We start from the raw sequence: 21,010 nt of genomic DNA, 5'->3' as shown, positions 1-21,010 counted from the left end.
GTGGATTGTCAACCTACATTGAGGCTCTGTTTGGTAGTGCACCTGGTTTTTATGCAACCAAAACTTGCCTCCAAGCCTGGAATTCGAAAATAAGCAGCTGCTTTGAGGCCACTGGGAGCAACATCCAAGGGGTTGGAGAGCAACATGTTGCTCACGAGCTACTGGTTGGGGATCACTGCTCTAGAGGACTGTGGAGACCTCTAACTTTACTCTTTGATAAATATACCACATGGGGCAGATTGATCAAGGGTTTCTAAAAACTCCCATCAACTCCCATAAACTCAAAACTCAAAATTTGAAAAAAAAACCCCGAAATTTATTAAAAATCTATTTTTTTTTTGATTCTATTTGAATCAAATTTTATCTAATTTTTTTTTTCAAAAGTCCACCAAATGACTTCAAATTGATTGTAGGAGGTCCCCCATAGGCCAAAACACCAATTCAGCAGGTTTTAGATGGCAAATAGTTGAATTCAAATTCTAAAAGGGACAGTACATGATAAATTTCAAGAATTTAAATTTTTTTTAAATTCTAATTGAATTTGGACTATTCCCTAGTCAATTTACACTAAAATAGACTAATTTGAATTTAAAAATTCAAATTTTCAATTCGACCCTTGATAAATCTTCCTCTATGTGTCAACACTTTGATTTATCAAGGGTCGAATTTTGAATAAAAAAACAAAAAAAAAGACCAACAGAAATTTATAAAAAAAAATCAATGTTTTTTTAAGATGAACAGACCTTTTTTGTTCGAATTTGAATCCTACAAATCAAAGTAATAGCACATTCGATCATTTTTTTCAAAAAAAGCTTTGATTTTTCAAAGTCCACCAATTTACTCCAAATAGATTATAGGATGTCCCCCATAGGCTAAAACAGCAATTTGTAAAGGTTTTGGATGGCGACTGGTCGAATTTGAATTTTTAAAAAGACAGTACATGATATTCGAATATTTGATTTCGATATTCAAATTTTAGAATTATTTTCAAATTCGAATAGAATTCGCACTATTCCCTAGTCAAAGTACACAAAAAATAGCTTGAAATTCAAATTTTTTTCATTCAAATTTTCACTTCGACTTGATAAATCTGCCCTAACTGCGGAGTGATTGCTGGGTTAGAATAAAATTGGAAAACACCTGGGGGGTTATTTACTACGAATGCAAAAACCATGAAAAATGTGTGATATTTTTTTTAATAAAACCGGACACAAATTTTTCAGAATTTATGAAACCCTGAGATTGGAAAAGTCAGCATCAGAAAATCCGGCATCTCAGACCTGTCAAGATTGCATATAAGTCAATGGGAGAAGTCCCGATGATTTTTTAATGTGCGCTGGGTTACATGCAATACCCTGAAGTTTTCTGAGTTTTAGGGCAAAAATCTGAGTTTTTGGGTGAAAAATCAGGAAAAAAACATGAAAATCAAATGAAAAATCAGACAAAATCATGAAAATCAGTTTTTTTCCCACAAAGCAAAAATTGTAATATGTAAAATGTAATAATAAATAAGCATAAAAAAACTGAGCAGGTTTGATCAGAGTTTGTAGCAGAAAGTATTGAGATAAATTCGTACTTTTATAAGTAACCCCCCTAGAGTTAGAATAATCTCTTGGATAAGTGATTTGGCTAGCTTTGTTTATTAATTTATGCAAATCGCACAAATAAACTACAGGCGTATATAAAAGTAAGCGATTTCTAGTCATGAGCAAAGTATATCACTATTGATTAGATGTTATAAGAACAGCTATTTATAAATACTAAAGATTATATTTGTAACAATTCCCATTACCTTTGGGATATAAAAACAATTTCAATTATATGCAAAATTTACATTCTAATCTTTTATAGGTAAACCCATTAATTATATGTATTTGAAATTTGATCAACTGTTAATTATTTACAATAAAAGACAAAGTAGGTCTCTGTTAAATAGATGGTATTATAAGACATAGTAGATTATTAAATATTAAACCTAAATTAGTTTCTTTAAAGATAGTAAGTTCCCATGTGATATATCTATGTAGGAAAATTACATTTGCATTTGGAATCTAGCTTGCAGTATTTAATTGGTAAACATGGAATAGCTAATTTAATGAACATTAATAACACTGTGAATGAATTCCCCAAATGGTCTATTATTTAGTTAATTGTATCAAAAATACAATATTGATACAAAAAATGATACAATATCAAAATTGATACAACATCAACAATTTATTTAGTTAATTAAATATAAATAAAAATGCATTCTTCTTGCCACCATTTTTCTTGGTTTTCTTCTGAATATCTCTTGCATACTCAATATAAATGAATATATTATGATTTTATATTATGATTTCCTCCTCTCTGGAAGAGCTGAGTACTACTCATTGACTGTGCAATGTAAGAAGTTTTGCCCCTGAAACTGTGCAGCACATAAAAAAGAGCCATACATATTTCTAAAATAGGAATTTGGAACTGTCATTAGGAAATTAAGAAATTAATCTGGGTTCAGGGAAAACATGTGATCAAATTAAATGCTCCAGTTGGTAAATGCATGTGGTTAGCTGAATAAAGCATTTGAATACTAAAGGCTACATATTATTATGCAGTATATTCAGAATTATTTGCATCATGTACTATTCAGTTTCACCACTGCCCCTTCCTCTCTGTTCTTTTGCAGGCATAATCAAAACTGCTTTACCAGACATGAGCAGAGAAAACCGGGAGCATTACCAAGTGGTAATTCAGGCCAAAGATATGGGAGGCCAGATGGGAGGATTATCTGGGACCACCACAGTGAACATCACACTGACTGATGTCAATGACAATCCGCCTAGATTCCCACAGAGTAAGTTGCATTTAATACTTGTGCTGTATTTAAAATCCTGTTTACATTTGGTAATTTAAAAGACACCATCTGTGCTACTCTTTCATAAGTGCGGGCCACTGCAGTGCCAGTTCATAGCATGTTAGTTTCATTTTTTGAGAAAGTTTGCCACTTGCTACAGTCTAAAACTGCAAAGCAAAAAAAAAGAAAAAGGAATTTAAATATTTCAAGATTAAGATAAAATAAATTGCCCCTAAAGGCTATGATATACGCCAAAAGTATACTACTGTATAAAACAATATTCATCATTCTGCATCATGAACAAAATATACATACAGTATGACATCAAGACTTGCATTTCCATTGCACTGGCATTTACTCATATATCACAGTTATACTAGGTTTTATCAAACTGATCAACTGTGTCATGTTTCAGTGCTGTTAAATAATCCATTCTGTGTACATATCTTATTTTCTCAAGCAATTCTTTTTCTGAAGGGGGTATAGCCATCGCTGATGTCTGGAAATGATTAACCAATTTTTGCAAGGGATTTTATATATATATATATATATATATATATATATATCTATCCTGACGATGGCTCTATCTATCTATCTCTCTCTCTCTCTATAAATATATATATATATATATATATATATATATATATATATATATATATATATATATATATATATATATATATATATATATATATATATATATATATATATATATATATATATATATATATATATATTCCCCCACTTTGACAAAGGCTGGTACGCAGCCGAAACGTTAGTTTTTTCTAATAAAATAATTTATATTCTCATAATTTATATTCTACTCATTAATGCACTGAGTTCATTTCTTGTTTAATTAAGCCCCTATTAACATAATTGAGTGTGATGTCAGCAACAAGGCGGGATTTGTTAAACCTTTATATTTGCCACTTTCATTGCTTGTTTTTTAAATGAGTTAATGCATCTTGACAAAGGTCCCAGACCATGGACCGAAACGTTGATGCTTTTATTATGTATCACATAAGAGAAATAAAAGTTGAATTTTACTGAACCGGAGTGCGTGCCGCTACAGCCTTTCTTCTATGATACAACATTGACACAGCACCCGGAAGCTGAATATCGGAGTTGAACATCAAAGTATAGCGTGTGCGGACGCCGACGGCATTGGATTTACGTATTTGGTTGGAATACTGCGCCCAGCACCGCTACTGTTTGAAATACACGCACTGCTTGCTACAAATGGAGGACTTCGTGCAGGCTTGAACGCTGGCTATGCGGAAACATGGCATGTGTCTGAAGCGGATGCCGATCGAGTATTATGGACTAACACACAAGGTGATCTCCCCTCTACTATCACGGTCAAAGACATCATCAAGGAACTTACACGTCTTAAGCAGCGAGTTGTGGATCTTGACCTACACGGCCTTTTCTTGTCAGACTATTACCGGGCAAAGAAAATCCCGCGGGGCTTCCGTATCCGCAATGCACCGACGATCGGTCGTTTGAACCCGGATTTTTGTAAGAAATGGACCGGTGTCCTTAACCGCTGCTCACTAGATCTAATTGTATTAGTGATTGAAGAGGTTTCACATGAATTGACAAAAGCACGCAAAGAGTTAACAGCTTTTGAAAATGATAATCAAGCCTTGATTCAAGCGGATACCTCCTTGGACATTATCACTGCCTGTGAAAAGCAGGTTGCGCAATACAAATCGGAACTTTTGCAGTTTAAGAGGGATAAATTAAAAAAGGTCAATGATGACTATACTAATCACAGAGTGTACCGTTGGCTCAGCGGTGAAAAATCACCACCATATCGACCCTACACACGGAAATGGAGAGAACGCCGCCCACGCCCGAAGACACTTCAAACGGTGGACACCAGCTCGGGAGACTCGGACCAGGACGAGACCGCGGGACCTGGCAATACACAACAGGAGAATGCAGCAGACAGACCGGAAGGCACGCATGATTTTTTAGACAGAGGCCCGATCAACTCCAGACCACCTTTACCCCCAACAGGAGGTCGAGGAAAAGATACCCCACTCGGAGGGGCAAGAAGGGGAAGATCACGGAAACAATGAACACCCCTGTATTCAACCTATCGGCCCACTCTTTGACTGAAGCCGAATCTGCGGTCCTACGTAAAGGTTTGACTTTTGTTCCCACTACCAGATTTGACAGATTCAAATGGGATATTGACTTTTTTCGCTTTATTCGCAATTTAAACTTAAGGGAACACTTTGGTACAACTAAGGTAGATAATCAGGGGTTTGATGATCAATTGAAACTTAAAAGTAACTTCTGCCCCCCTACACAAAATGTAGCCATTAAATTGTTTAAAAAAGCGATAGACAGGGAGGTTGATACAATGTGTACTAAACAGGACAGACTCCATCAGAATTTGTCTAAAGGTGAATTGGAAGCAATTGACACATTACGTAGTGACAAATCCTTGGTAATACGCCCTGCTGATAAGGGGGGAGGCATAGTCTTGCTTAATTATTATGACTACCGAATGGAAATACTGTCACAATTGACAGATGTTTTGATATACAAAAAATTACAGGGTGACCCAGTCTGGCGTTTAAGGCCAGAATAGACAAATTGTTACAATTGGCCCTTACCAGTGGATGGATCAACCAAAAATCGTTTGATTATTTGAAACAGGATCATCCAATTTGCCCTATTTTGTATTCTCTCCCAAAAATTCATAAGAGCTTGACGGCCCCCCCTGGGCGCCCTATTGTGTCAGCCAGAGATGGCTTATTACATCCACTGGGCATATTCATTGATCGAATTTTGCAACCAATAGTCTGTTCAACGACTTCATACCTACGTGATACCCCACATTTCATACAATGTTTACGTGAATGTAATTGGCAAGATGATACTCCTAAGTTGCTCGCCACAATTGATGTAGTTAGTCTATACACCAGCATTCCACATCAGGACGGGTTAGATGCTGTTGAAAAATCCCTTATTGAGAATGCTAACTACAAAGGGCCACCCATCCGTTTTGTCATTGAACTCTTACAGATGTGTCTTACATTTAATTATTTCAGATTCGAGAATAGCTATTACCAACAGGTGTCAGGGACCGCGATGGGGGCGCCCATGGCGCCCTCATACGCTAATCTTTACATGTACCAGCTAGAGAAGGAACACATCTTACTGAAGTACAGTCATAAGATCATATTATATAAACGATTTATCGATGACATTGTGCTCATTTGGAAAGGTGATCAGATGAGCTTTTTTCAGATGATTGAAGAAATCAATACTATTTCAGAAACCATCAAATTCACTGCCAACTGTGGCACTGAACTCGAATTTTTAGATCTACATCTACACTTACAAGACACTAGGGTAGAGTATTCCCTGTTTCGCAAAACTACTGACCGTAATACCTTGCTTCATTCCACAAGTTGCCACGCACCGGCACTGAAGCGCTCCTTACCTGTGTCACAATTTTGTCGTGTATTAAGGAACAATTCTAATCAATCCACATGTGAGAAACAATTGACACAGATGAGGGAGCGATTCATTTGCCGTGGTTATGATATTAAATCACTCGATGTGGCACTACAGAAAGCGAGACTTAAAATTTCTGAGCAAACATCAGACGATCCCATTCCAAAAACAAGTCCACTTATAATGTCTACTTGTTTCACTAATATGTCTGCCTCTCTGAATCAAGTATTCAGAACTAACTGGCACATCATTAAAGCAGACGACATGCTGGGTCGTCTCTGCCCTGATCCACCCAGGATGGGATACCGACGTGGACGAAGTCTCCGTGATCTTTTAGTATCCAGTGACCTTGTTCAGTGCTATAGTGAGAGTCCAACGGCGACCACTTGGCTTCCTTCCAATAAACCAGGGTGTTTCAAGTGTCCATCCTGCTTGTCGTGTAGATCTATGACACCAGGTACGAGTTTTGCACACCCCCTAACCGGCCATAGATATAAGATTCACCATCATATAACATGCACTACAACGCATGTGATTTACCTCATTACCTGCCCATGTGGGCTCTCATATGTGGGCAAGACGGATTTAATGTTGCGACTTCGCATCGATGCGCACAGATCAGCAATCAATACGGCCTATAGAGATCAAAAAACCACTAAACCGGTGGCTAAACATTTTCTAGAGATGGGCCATAGGTTCCCAACATTAAAATTCATCGCGATTGACCACATACCTATGCCCAGAAGGGGTGGTGATAGATCTCGTCTTGTCCTACAACGCGAAACCTTTTGGATAAAAACATTAGATACCCTCTCTCCCAAAGGTCTGAATGAGTATTGCACATACAGTTGCTTTTTGGCTAAAAGATAATATGTTTTTATTTTAACTATAATATTTTCTATTTATTCTACTCATTAATGCACTGAGTTCATTTCTTGTTTAATTAAGCCCCTATTAACATAATTGAGTGTGATGTCAGCAACAAGGCGGGATTTGTTAAACCTTTATATTTGCCACTTTCATTGCCTGTTTTTTAAATGAGTTAATGCATCTTGACAAAGGTCCCAGACCATGGACCGAAACGTTGATGCTTTTATTATGTATCACATAAGAGAAATAAAAGTTGAATTTTACTGAACCAGAGTGCGTGCCGCTACAGCCTTTCTTCTATATATATATATATATATATATATATATATATATATATATATATATATATATATATATATATATATATATATATATATATATATGTATATAAAAAGGTTGTTGTTTATTTCGACGTTTCGGCTTGCGACTTAAAGGGGACCCGTCACCCAAAATAATTATTAAAAATCCTATTTTATCAGATTAGTCAAGGAAAATGAACTTTAATTACACTATATAAATTATTTTAATCTTGTTGCCTTCAGTCTGGGATTTCAAAATTATAGCAAGCAGGCAGCAGCCATTTTGTGGACACTGTTATTAAGACAAGCCTTGCGGGGCGTGGCTTGATGGTTGCCTAGAACGGACGTGTGTTGAAAGGGCTCCTGCTCCTCACCGCTTTTGGGCTACCGTTCTCCCACATTTGCTTTATCATGAGAAGAAACCAGAGAGCTACTACCACTTCTTCTTCTCAGAAGTCTGCCCGACAAAGAAAGACAAAGAAATCGGGCAGTTTTTTAATAAAACGCCTTCGTCTCCTGCTACTGACGAGACTCCAAATATGGCGGCAGATGAGGCCTTTGATACTACGCAGCAAGAGCGCCTAGAGGAACTGCAGGAGCCTACCGGTGCTACAGATACCGCTAATTTGCTATCGCTGATCGCTGCTCTGCCACAAAAAGCTGATCTGGCAAATCTCCTAACAGAAATTAAAACCGGCCAACAGAAGGAGACGCAAGTCTTAAAGGCCGAAATACATACCGTTGCTGTTAAACTGAACGATCTGGAAGAGCGACATCAGGATCTCTTGCATACTGTTACAACCCACTCCTCTAGGTTGACCACGCAAGCCCGACATATCTTTAACTTGCGTCGCATGTTGGAGGATGCGGAGAATAGAAACCGCCGCTGTAACCTTCGCATACGAGGTGTGTCTGAGGATATTACTAATGCAGCCTTAAGGCCCACTCTCACCGGCCTCTTTAACCAGCTCCTAGGGCAAGACAAAGAGGTAAATATGCACATTGATCGACTGCATAGAGTTAGTGGGGGCCGCCCTAACAAACCTAGAGATATTCTCTGTGCCTTCCATAATTTTTCCATCAAAGAAGCTATATTGCGTAAGGCCAGGGAGCTCAAAGTGGTACAGATAGACGGGGACAATATAGAGATTTATCAAGATCTTGCCTATACTACGGTCCTCCAGAGACGCCTACTACGCAATGTGCTTCAACATCTGAAGGAACGGAATATTCCCTATAAATGGGGCTTTCCCTTCGCCCTACTGGCACATAAGGATGGCAAAACACATGCACTCAAGGATCCCTCTGATGCGCAGGTCTTTTTTCGCACGCTTGAGCTGCCACCTGTGGATATACAAGAATGGCAAAGATATGTCTATCCAGACGGACCCCCGCTCGACCTGGATCAACGGAGCGCATTGCCAACTGCCGCCGAGAAAAGATCGGATACGGAGGAGCCGCCCCACCCCACCTGAGGCCATGGTACGTCGGCTTGCCATAGCTCCATGGCACCTTTACTGATTCCTACGGCGCCCTCGGAGATGAGTGGTCAACTTCTACCACCGCTACATTTCCGTTGGTAAGCTGGTTTTTTACCCTACTCAGCCGTTACACCTCCTTACTCGATAACTCTGCGGCTATACCTCTTTGATACTTCCCATTTTTGGTAATGTCCCATACAGGCTGCTTGATGTATGGTCTGAAACTTCATGAGTCTCTCTTGTTGATGTTTTCCCAATTTCTACTGTTTTTTGATGATTACACATTCTTGGTTCAAGTCTGACGATGGGTTCTAGTTGTTGCTACTCACAGCCTCACCATCACATATGGACAGACTGTACACCTTATGGCTTTGGTTTGCATTAATTTTGACCACGGGACTCTGAGTTGTTCTTGCTTCCCCCCCCTCTTTTATTTATTTAATTATTTTTTTGACAAGTCCTTTGAAGCAACTAGACATCTGCAACCTGTGGCTACAGCTGGAAATTAACACTTTTTGCTATATATACTTGCACTGAACTTTTCTTTTATCATAGACAGCTTCCATGCCCCCAGTTTCTGTTTATAACCCTCCTAAGAGTGCCTTACTTGCTCCACCCCTACAATTTTTTTTTTTTTTTTTTTTGACTTACCCTTCCCTACTCTCTGATTCCCCCTCTAATTATATGCCCATATCGGATGACAAAGGAGAAAAAAGGAAAAAATAAAAAATAAACACAAAAAATACAAAAAAAACCCAAAAAACAAATAAATAGAAAACGAACAAAGAAAAAGGGAGACAAAAAAAAAAAAAAGGCGCACAAAGGGAAAAATTAAAGAAGAATGGGAAAAAAAAAATATATAAATGAATAAATAAAAAAAGATAAAAGGAAAGAAAAGGGGAAAAAAAAGTAGAGAAATGAAGAGGGGAAAAAAGGAGGAAAAAAAAAAAAAATCTGGTTTACGCATGTCACGTTTGGCTAATGTTTCCATGCTATTGTTATATTATTCACTGTATTAGCTTATTTTGATGTTATTTCTATGCATGTTTCTCTGGGTTCGAGATTTCAGTGGTTGACCCTGAGGTTTAATCTCTTGCCAAACTCTAGACCCACAGCCTGATTCCCCCTGCTATTACATCTCAAGCCACCCTGTGGGAGTAGTGCCTTGAGCCTACCCCTCGTAGCGACGTACTTTGATTCCCCGTTCCTTTTCCTGTTTTGTTCCCTCTGTTCTCCATTTTTGTCTATCCCACCTGCTTTTCTTACTACTCCCATTTGAGAGATAATAAATGCCTGCCTTACGCACCACATCCCGAGGTACAACAAGTTCTTTTAAGATTGTTAGCATTAATGCCAATGGTCTCAACTCCCCTCAAAAACGGATTTTACTTTCTTCTGACCTTCAGAAACAAAAGGCCAACATCCTTTTTATACAGGAAACTCACTTTAAAGAAGATGCAGTGCCTAAATGGAATAACAAACATTTCCCGGAACTATTCACCAGTAGACCTCAGCCTACTAAAACACGCGGGGTTGCAATTACTTTTTCCAGTAACTTTGGATTTTCTGTAACTGATAGAAAGAGTGATGCGTTGGGAAGGTATGTCTTTGTGAAGGGCTTATACATGGGCCGGAGATACACATTCGCAAACGTATATTTACCTAATAGCGAACAAGACCAGGAACTCACGCGAATACGAGACGCATTATCACTCTTTACAGAGGGTACCTTGGTACTGGGAGGTGATTTCAACCTACCCCTGGATCCGCACTTAGACTGCTCTAAGGGCAAATCTAGTATAGTGCCCCGTCAATTGTCGCGTTGCAAACAAACGCTACATTCTCTTCAACTAATTGACCCCTGGCGCATTCTATATCCCAATGAAAGGGATTATTCGTATTTCTAGGAACGTTCCCCGCACTGCCTCAGCTTAATAGTAGAATGCATCCAATCCTCCACGGGTACACCGCTATCCCGATATATACTTCAAAATTTCCAAGAATGAGGAGAGCACTCATAGATAGCAATTTATGCTGTGATGTGTTTATTCAGGCTTTACACGACATGTTTCGGATCCATGTTGATCCTTTATCAAGTGTGTTTAAGAAAAAAAGTACCTATATACCTGATTTAACAAATGATTCTGTTGAAACTTTTGAGCATGTAGTACTTACTGAAATGAGAAAGATATGGGCTACTAATAAACAGAAGAGTGTAAATAATCTTAACCATACTGAACAGAAAGCTCTACGTGAGTTACAACAGAATAATGGGGTTATTATTCGGAAAGCAGATAAGGGGGGGAGTATTGTGGTGCTTGATAAGGATCAGTATAATCAAGAGGCAATTAGACAACTAGATACCCCAGGGCATTATGCAAAAATTGGATATGACCCCACCAACATGATAAAAAAACAAATTGATTTGATGGTGGAAGACGCAAACCTTAATTCTGTTATTAATTCTACAGAAAAAGATTTTCTAATCACAAACAGTCCTAGGGTTCCTGTACTATACCTATTACCTAAAGTGCACAAAACACTTTATAATCCACCAGGGAGACCCATAGTCTCCGGTATTGGGTCGGTACTGGAACCACTATCATTGTTTGTTGATCATTTCTTACAGGATGAAGTGAAAAAAATTGATGTGTGTTTGAGGGATACTATTGACCTCCTCTGTAGATTAAATCAACTTGAGGCCCTTCCATCGGGGGTAATCCTCTGCGGAATAGATATACAGAGCCTTTACACTTCAATTCCCCACAGAGAAGGCATGTCATATGTAGAGGAAATCTTGTTGGAAACAAATCTGCATAGTGCAAAAGTATATTTTATATTGGATTGCCTTAACATGGTTTTGACAAAAAACTACTTTGCCTTTGAGGATGCCTTTTATTGGCAAACACAAGGCACCTCGATGGGTGCTGCAGTTGCGCCATCCTATGCAAACATTTTTGTAAACTGCTTAGAAAAAAAGTTGTTTTTGGAAAAAGAACCTTATTGCAGATATATTTTGAAATATTTTCGTTTTGTGGATGATATCCTACTTATTTGGACGGGCTCTAAGGCAGACCTTTTAAGTATGATACAAGAGGCTAATTTGAGTCACAATACCATAAAATTTACCCATGAGTGCTCAGAAGTTGAACTCAACTTTTTGGATGTTACAATAACTATTAATAATGGTGTGATTCAAACTAGCCTCTATAGAAAATCAGTTGATAAAAACAATTTGTTACATGTTAAAAGCTTTCATAACCCCAAAGTGAAAAGAGCAATACCAAAGGGTCAATTTATGAGGGCAAAAAGGATTTCTTCAAATATAAAGGGATATGTGGAAGCCTCGAATACCTTGACTGGCCGCTTCCTGGAGAAGGGATATAGACCAGAATGTATAGAAAAGGCCATTAAGGAGGTTGAACCTATGTCAAGGGACAGCTTATTGACTACAAAACAAAATAATAAAGTTGAACAGAGAATAACATTCGTGTCCACATATAGTCAAAATAGTGACAGGCTTGAAAAGGTGATTAGAAAATATTGGCCATTAATACAATCAGACCGACAATATGGTCGGCTGTTTGTAGATTTGCCTCTTTTTTGCTACAAACGTGGTCGTACCCTTAAAGATCTATTATGTCCCTCAGACACCAGACCCAAAAAGACCAAATTTCATGGTAAACCAAGATTTGGTACATACCCATGTCTAGGATGTAATTGTTGCTCTTCAATAATTAAGGGCAACAAGATTAATCATCCGACAAAGGGACATGAAATTAATATAAAATGTCACACCACATGTAATTCTACATTTGTAGTGTACTTGCTAAAATGCCCGTGTGGCATGGGGTATGTCGGTCAAACGAAAAGAGAAGTAAAAAAGAGGATTCAGGAACATAGAGGTTATATTAGGAACTTTAAAACAGGTACACAAACAGACACGCAGGTGTCTAGACATTTTTTTGAATGCAGTCATAACCCAATGCAACTTAGATGGTGTGTACTAGAGGAGATTGGGATGGATATCAGAGGTGGAGACAGACAGAAGAAATTACTTCAAGCTGAAGGGAAGTGGATTAGAAGGCTGAATACATTAACCCCTAATGGGCTAAATGACAGTTGGAGTTTGAAACCATTTTTATAATTTTTTCATACCTTTCTTTCTTCTTTGAATTTGCAGGCCCTGAATTTTCATCAGCATAGATGAGTAAAGCTATGTGGTAAGAGTTAACTACTAGTGCAAATATATGTCAGCAGATTAAATGTAACGTTTTGATCCATAGTAAGTTAGTGACATTTGAATACTATGTTGCAGTACATTTTAGACACAATGTAATTTGAAAGCAAAGTATCAGTTTACTAGTAATCACTAGACAAAAAATGAAAGCATCCTGTCAAGATTTGGTGTTTTAAAATATTTTAATTGTATGTGGCATATTTTTAAATAGACTTTAATATTTTTATATGTTGTTTTACAGCACTTTTCGAATACTGAAAAATATTAAGCACTATGTTATGGACAATACGGATTTTTCAGTCACTTGATGTCAAATATGGTTTCATTAGTTAAATGTCGTCTTTTAGTTTTGTACTAATTTATGACACGCCTGTGGGCTAATTAATCACTTTTTGGGAGGGCTTATATAAGCCTGATTTGTTCTGTATTAGTTACACTTGATAAAGGATCAACATGGATCCGAAACATGTCGTGTAAAGCCTGAATAAACACATCACAGCATAAATTGCTATCTATGAGTGCTCTCCTCATTCTTGGAAATTTTGAAAGGGATTATTCGTTTTACTCTCATCGTTACAACACGTACTCTAGAATTGATTATATTTTTTTATCTCATGCGGCGCTCAGTGATGTCTTAGATGGTAACATCCTCACTAGGACATGGTCAGATCATTCTATGGTAACTCTTACTCTGCGTACACCTATTCCCACACTCAAACAAGGTACTTGGCGTCTCAATGAATCACTTTTGACAGTTGATACAATACGTCAGGACATATCAACTCAGCTTCAACACTATTTTGCTGAGAACCTCACACCTGACGTTTCACCCTTAACATGTTGGGAGGCACACAAATGCGTAATACGGGGACACCTTATCAAACATGGCGCCAAACGAAAACGTGACAAGGAGCGAACTAGAAATGATCTCATCTGTAAAATACAACAATTAGAGCAAACTCATAAGCGGTCACACTGTGACAACACCCTTACACAATTAACGGAAGCCAGAAAAGCCCTTTCAACTCATTTTGATTTTTTTACCCTAAAAGCAATTACTGTTTCCAGACATAGGTTTTATGAACATGGAGACAAATGTGGTCGGCTCTTGGCTAGGGTTTTAAAACATAAACAAACTAAAAACTTTATCCCTGCTATCAAAAAAGTAAATGGTGCTCTTACACATAATCCAGAATCAATAGCAGAAACCTTTGAACTATTTTATAGGAATCTTTATCAACTGCCAGATAATTCTGTAGATGATATGCCTGAATATGGCCACTCCCTACGCGACTTCTTACAATCCTCTAAAATGCAGCAAATCACCTCCACTGAAGCTGATATTTTAGATGCAGATTTGACTTTAGATGAGTTAATGACAGCCCTTCAAAACACACCAGTGGGGAAAGCACCTGGTCCAGATGGCCTTACCATCTTATACTACAAAACATTTAAAGATTGCCTTCTCCCTAACCTACTCAAAGCTTTTCAAAGTATCCAACAAGGGTCCCACTTTCATAAACAATCACTAGAGGCGCACATTAGCCTTCTATTGAAACCTGGCAAGAATCAACATGACCCGAGCAGCTATAGGCCTATATCCTTATTGAACGGTGATATTAAACTTTTAGCGAAAATTATTGCAATTAGGCTGAATAACATTCTTCATAAAATAATAAATCCAGAACAGGTTGGTTTTGTGAGAGGTAGAGAAGGCCGCAACAACACTAACAAACTGATAAATATCTTACATTGGTCGAAAATTCACAAATTACCACTGATGTTACTTTCCACAGATGCGGAAAAGGCCTTTGACCGTGTCAATTGGACATACCTGTTTACCTGTTTGAAGTATATTGGTTTTGGTCCGAAAACTTTAAATTGGATACACGCTCTATATGATAATCCAATCGCCAGAGTACGCGTCAACTGTCAGATGTCTAACTACATTAATATATGCAATGGCACCAGACAAGGATGCCCCTTATCCCCTACTCTATTTATCATGGCTCTGGAGCCTTTCCTCTGTCATGTTCGCCTGCACCCTGACATTAATGGTGTGACTGTCAATAAACTACACCATAAAATTGCGGCATACGCCGATGACCTTTTTTTTATTACACGACCTATAATCTCTATCCCAGTATTAAACCGATTATTTACGCAATATGGCTATTTTAGTAACTTTAAAATAAATTTTTCTAAGTCTATGGCATTAAATATATCCTTATCCGCTAGAACTATACAAGCCTTATCACAGAACTTTCCATATAGATGGTCCCAACAGTATATTACATATTTAGGCCTTAAAATCACCAAGGACTATGACGAATGGATGATGAGAAACCTTAAAGATCTTTTGACAACTATTACTAAAAACCTCGACTCTTGGTTTGATAAACCACTTTCTTGGTTTGGTCGAATGAATGTTATCAAAATGAATATTGTTCCTCGCATTCTGTACCTCTTCCAAACTCTCCCTTTACCGGTGCAGGACCATATGTTAGACGCTCTGCAAACCACTATTACCAAATACATATGGCAGAATAAAAAGAGTAGACTGAGCTATAAAACCCTTGTTATGGCTAGAGAAAAAGGAGGAGTATCTCTTCCTGATTGTAAACTTTATACTATGCAGCAATATTGGGTCGAATTGTCGACTGGTCACATCACACAGATTCCGAACTATGGGTTGAAATAGAACAACAGGCAACATACAGTTACCTTCTTCATTTGCCATGGCTAGATACTAGACACAGACGTATTCGGTTTACTGATCACCCTTTACTTTCCCATACTTTGTCGATATGGGACAAATGCCGCCAAAAATTTAAATTGACACAATACCTTTCTCCACTTATACCGATCATCAATAACCCGGCATTCCCATTGGGACAACACCAGCAATATTTTTCGCATTGGCTGATAGAAGACAATTTGCAATTGTTTCATTTTCTAGATAAGGGTGACTTCATAGATAAAGAAAAGTTTCACGCTGTCAAACCTTTCTCGAAAATGGATCATTTGAAATTTGCTCAAATTAAACATTTCTTCCATTCCCTGGGTGGCATTACCGTATTGGGCAGAGATCAAACTCATTTTGAATCTCTGTGTTCAATGGAACTCTCTCCCATGCATATAATTTCGAGAATTTATAAAACCTTACGCCACTCTACAGCTTCTACCACCCCTTCATTTGTTGACTCATGGGCCTCTGATCTCAATGTACACTTTTCGGAAAAACAGCTCTGTGCTATCATGTCCAAATTATTTAAGAGTACCAGATGTTGTAGAATACAGGAAACCAATTACAAAATAATGTCACGCTGGTACTATACCCCGACCAGGCTGAAACGTATTTACCATAATACTAGTAACAGGTGTTGGAGATGTGGTACAGATGAGGGTTCCCTATTACATATCTTCTGGTCATGCCCATCTGTTACGCCTTTCTGGAATGATGTGAGACAAGCCATACGCGAAATCTTGCATTTCGACATCCCAGATGACCCGACTTACGTCCTGTTGTTTCACATGGATAAATCTCTTGGTACCTTTACTTCCACAATTGAACCACATTTACTTAATGCTGCTAAACTGTTAATTCCTTTAAAATGGAAACAAATCTTAGCTCCGACAATCCGTGACTGGTACTTAAAAGTGGAAGAATTGCATAAATTTGAGGAGCTCTCTTTATTTGTCTGATTCTTCTGATGTTTATGCCGCAAAGTGGTTGCGATGGCTCTCCTTTAAGGAGTCCGACTATTATAAACGAACCTCAGTATAAAGTGTGGGTTTCCCACCCTCTGTCTTACCCCTAACCTTGTTCACCCTTTTACTGCCTTCATGTATGACAATATTTTGGCCTATATTTTACATTGCAGATTGTAACTCTGAATTGTATGTACTTTCCCCCCCCTTTTTTTTCTTTTCTGTACCCCCTTTTTTATTTTATTTTCTCTACTTATTTGAAAACTTAATAAAAGTTTAATTGCAAAAAAAAAAAAAAAAGACAAGCCTTGCAACATCTCAGAATCTTGTTTGTGCACCAGAATGGGGGACCCGGTGTCCATCCCCATGCCCTGGCTACACAGTTATACGGTAAAGAGAACTGAGGGAATGTGTGGGGAGCAGTGACATCTAAGAAGTGCTGAATTGAAAGTAATTGTCTGCCCTGCCTCTATGCCACAGGATTTTTAAATGAGTTTACAACAGCTATGAATGCTTAAATAAAAAATAGAAATCGGATTTCATTTTTAATTTGAAAAGGACTTTTATTATACAGATTTTTGTGTCTGGGTGACAGGTCCACTTTAAGCTGTCCTCAGGAGTGTACAGACCCCAATCAATATCCCCTAATAAAGCCCTTTGTGGTGCCAAAATTCAAACAATGATGCCATCAAAGAGGTGTGTTAATCATCAGTGACTGCTTACATTATTTACAACACAAACATACCACATAAGGGTGTATAAATAATACGATACTGTCCAAAGTCACCCATGTTTTAGGTGATAGTGATAACATAACTGAACCGTAAGACCGGGAAACCCCTAGCTGTGTACCGTGTCCATGATCCGGTGTATCCATAGTGCTATAAAAAATTAGGTTAAGGGTATCGCTACTCCTTATCATACTAGATCCAAAGTAAAAACTTCTTACCCCCTAGGAGTGAATGGATTGGCTTCACATCCTTGTCGCCCTTCAAGCAGTCTCCATACCAACATAGACAGTGCCGCAACAGTGCGATCAGCGCATAACCCTCTTTACAACTCGCAACATAGTCATACTGCCGTAGCCAGTGCTAGAAATGCCTCCCATTGCCATAGTGAGCTGGGTCATCCCTTTGCTACGGCTCTCACACTTTCTCCTTGTTACCATACCGTATCCGTGTTATTTTGGGGGGAGCATAATCCGCTCAATTTAGGCCATTAAAGTGGGGGGTGAGGGGAGGCATGTTTCTAGCCAAGGACATTTCAAAGTCCAAATTTATCTCAATATTTTCTGCTACATACTCCAATCAAATCTGCTTGGGTTTTATACGCTTATTTATTATTACATTTAACTGAAAATTTACTTTGTGGTAAAAAAAATCAGATTTTTTTTTTTCACCCGAAAACTTTGGGGTATTGCATGAAACCCAGCGCACATCAAAAAAAACATTGGGACTCCCATTGACTTATATGCCACCTAGACTGGTCTGAGATGCTGTATTTTCAGATTCAGATTTAGTAACCCCTATGTGTACTTTCCGGTCCTGCTCTCTTGCTTCAATTTATCTGCTACGCTAAATAATATTCAAGTGAAATCAGTATATTCTCACCTGTACTGTATGGCCCATCCATTTAATGTGACCATAATCATTCTCTCTACACAGCCTTTTAAATCTCCTAGAATATTTTTAATTTGTGGCAGCTTCAAAACATGTTTAACAATGATCCTTCATGTTCCTTAGACTTTCATCACAGAGAAGCGGATGAGTCTGGGAATAGTCGGGGGGTGGTACCATTCCATTTTAACATTATACTGTATATATTAACCTTAAATGGGTTGTTTGCCTTTAAATTAACTTTTAGTATGATGTAGAGAATTTGTAATTGGTTGTCATTTTCTATTATTTTAGTTTTTTGAGTTATTTAGCACCTCTCCAGTTTTCAATTTCATATAATTATACCCCGATGGAGCAAAAAGCCCAAATCCAAAAATCTGCTACTGTATCTCAGATCTATTCAGGTCATGTAAAAGTCCACTGGAGATGCCCTTATCCCAATTGGGGAAAAAGTTATTGGGGTTTGTGCTGGGACAAAAACCCCAAAAAAATTAAGCAAATCGGAAGAAAAGTTGAAAAAAATCACAAGATTCGGGTTTTGGCTCGATTTCATCTGATTTATTCCCGGATCCAATTTATTCAGGTTATTTTATTAATAAAAAAAGGCATAAACAGGGATGGGAGTTTGGTCAAGCTTTTTATTACATTATGAGATAAATTTGGATTTTAGTAAATAACCCCCTAGGGGTTAACAGATTTGGTAAATAACCAAGTTTTTTCCACAAAAATTATTTTTGCCCCAAAAAGCCTTACCATAAAATTTGTGGTATAGTATATACAGTAACCCCCTTAGAGATTTATTATACCCTAAAGCTGCAAAAAATACTCCAGCTAAAACCTGTTGAGTTCATGTAGAAGTCAATTGCAGATGTCCCATTTACAATTTGAAGATGTAGTGATCTGTGCTGGTTTTGTTGGATAATACGAAAAACCGATGAGACGACAACTAAAAAAAAAAAATCACACTTCAAATTTGATAAATTTGTATGAATCAAATTGTCACACTATTTTGATGAGATTTTTCCCGCACCAACTTGTTGAGTTGATTTTTTGATAAATTAAATTCCTGGATGGGAGTTAGGTCAACTTTGTTATAAATAAAAATTTGATAAATTTGATTCTTAGTAAATACCCCCCTAAATGTGTAGGCTAACAGAGCATTTGAATTTTAGATGGGGGTCAGTGGCCCCATTTGAAAGCTGGAAATTGTCAGAAGAAGGTAAATAATTAAAAACCTATAAAAAAAAAATAAAGTTCAAAAGTTGCTTAGAATTAGCCATTCTATAACCTACTAAGGGACAGATTTATTAAGGGTGGGATAGTTCATTTGAATTCAAATTTTTTTGGGGGTCAAAATTCACAAAAATCCCCCAATTCGAATGTTTTGTGAGATTTACACTTCGACCATGGAAACAGTTCTGATTCGTATATTCGCCACCTAAAACCTGCCGAGTTCCTTTACAAGTCAATGGCAGAGGTCCGTTGAACAATTTGAATATTTTAATTGCCTTCCTGACATTCAAGTATTTTTCGAATGGAAAACTTGATGCTAATTCTATTCAAATTTTCAAGTCAGAACCATTTAATCGAATATTAGACGTTCTAATGTTTTCTTAAATAACCTCTCATTGAGTTGTGAGTATATTTATGTAGTGTAATTTAAAAAAAAAAAATCACCTAAAAACGAAATTTAACCATTGATTAATCTGCCCATTACAGTTAACTTAAAAGTGAACCACCCCTTTAATGGAGGCACATATTGATGTTTTCCCTGCATTCTCCCAGATCCTCTCTCATGTGGAAGCTGAACTATAGACCATATAATTATGAGGATGTTGAGTGAAATCTGTAAATAAATTCTTATGTTCTTGCTTAAACATTTTATGATCATGTGTCCTCTTCAAATACTGTTTCATTGAAATATTGGAAATATATTTATTTTATATTAGTAGAGTAAGGAAAAATGGAGCTCCCACATAGTTTGTTTAAATTTGGAAATTTAAATGTTTTGCTTGTTGACAAAACAATCTTTGAAATGTTATCAGTTGTTGCCATGAATATTTTTCTTTACATTTTTTTTACAGAAAGATTTATGTGTGAGTACTATCCTTTTACTAGCCTTTCCATGAATATTCCTTTTATTTGCTGAGGGGAAGATAATATATTTCCATTAAAAAATGTGTTTTGTATTTGTATTCTTATAGTGTTTTGTTTGTGTGTGTTCTTATAGCATAGAACTAATACTTTGTAAAGATTTACTATATCATCTTGCAAGCACCTCTTCCTTTATAGATAAATAAATGCTCAATGCCAATTAATAAAAGAGTTGCCTGACCCTGCACTATTTCTAGCCCATTAAATGGGACATACATTTTCCAGAATAGTGATAGTCCATCTTATTATTGCTGCCTTACAACTTCCTTTGCTCACAGATTATCAAGAATCAAAACAGCATGAAAACTGTAGTCATGCATCCGTATCGATTG

General features: G+C 37.4%; 1 protein-coding gene across 1 annotated transcript in view; it reads left to right on the top strand.

The window, feature by feature from the left end:
• LOC108718521 (cadherin-9) overlaps positions 1–21,010 on the top strand; it is a 206,977-nt gene that overhangs the window by 82,119 nt on the left and 103,848 nt on the right. Inside the window, exon 5 of the mRNA XM_018266858.2 lies at positions 2,666–2,833. Coding sequence (XP_018122347.2) covers positions 2,666–2,833 — 168 coding nt within the window. The remainder of the gene's footprint in view (positions 1–2,665; positions 2,834–21,010) is intronic.

This window comes from Xenopus laevis, chromosome 6L (genome assembly GCF_017654675.1).
Source record: "Xenopus laevis strain J_2021 chromosome 6L, Xenopus_laevis_v10.1, whole genome shotgun sequence".
In the NCBI taxonomy this organism is placed as follows: Eukaryota; Metazoa; Chordata; class Amphibia; order Anura; family Pipidae; genus Xenopus; species Xenopus laevis.
This window is presented reverse-complemented; position numbering and strand designations above follow the sequence as displayed.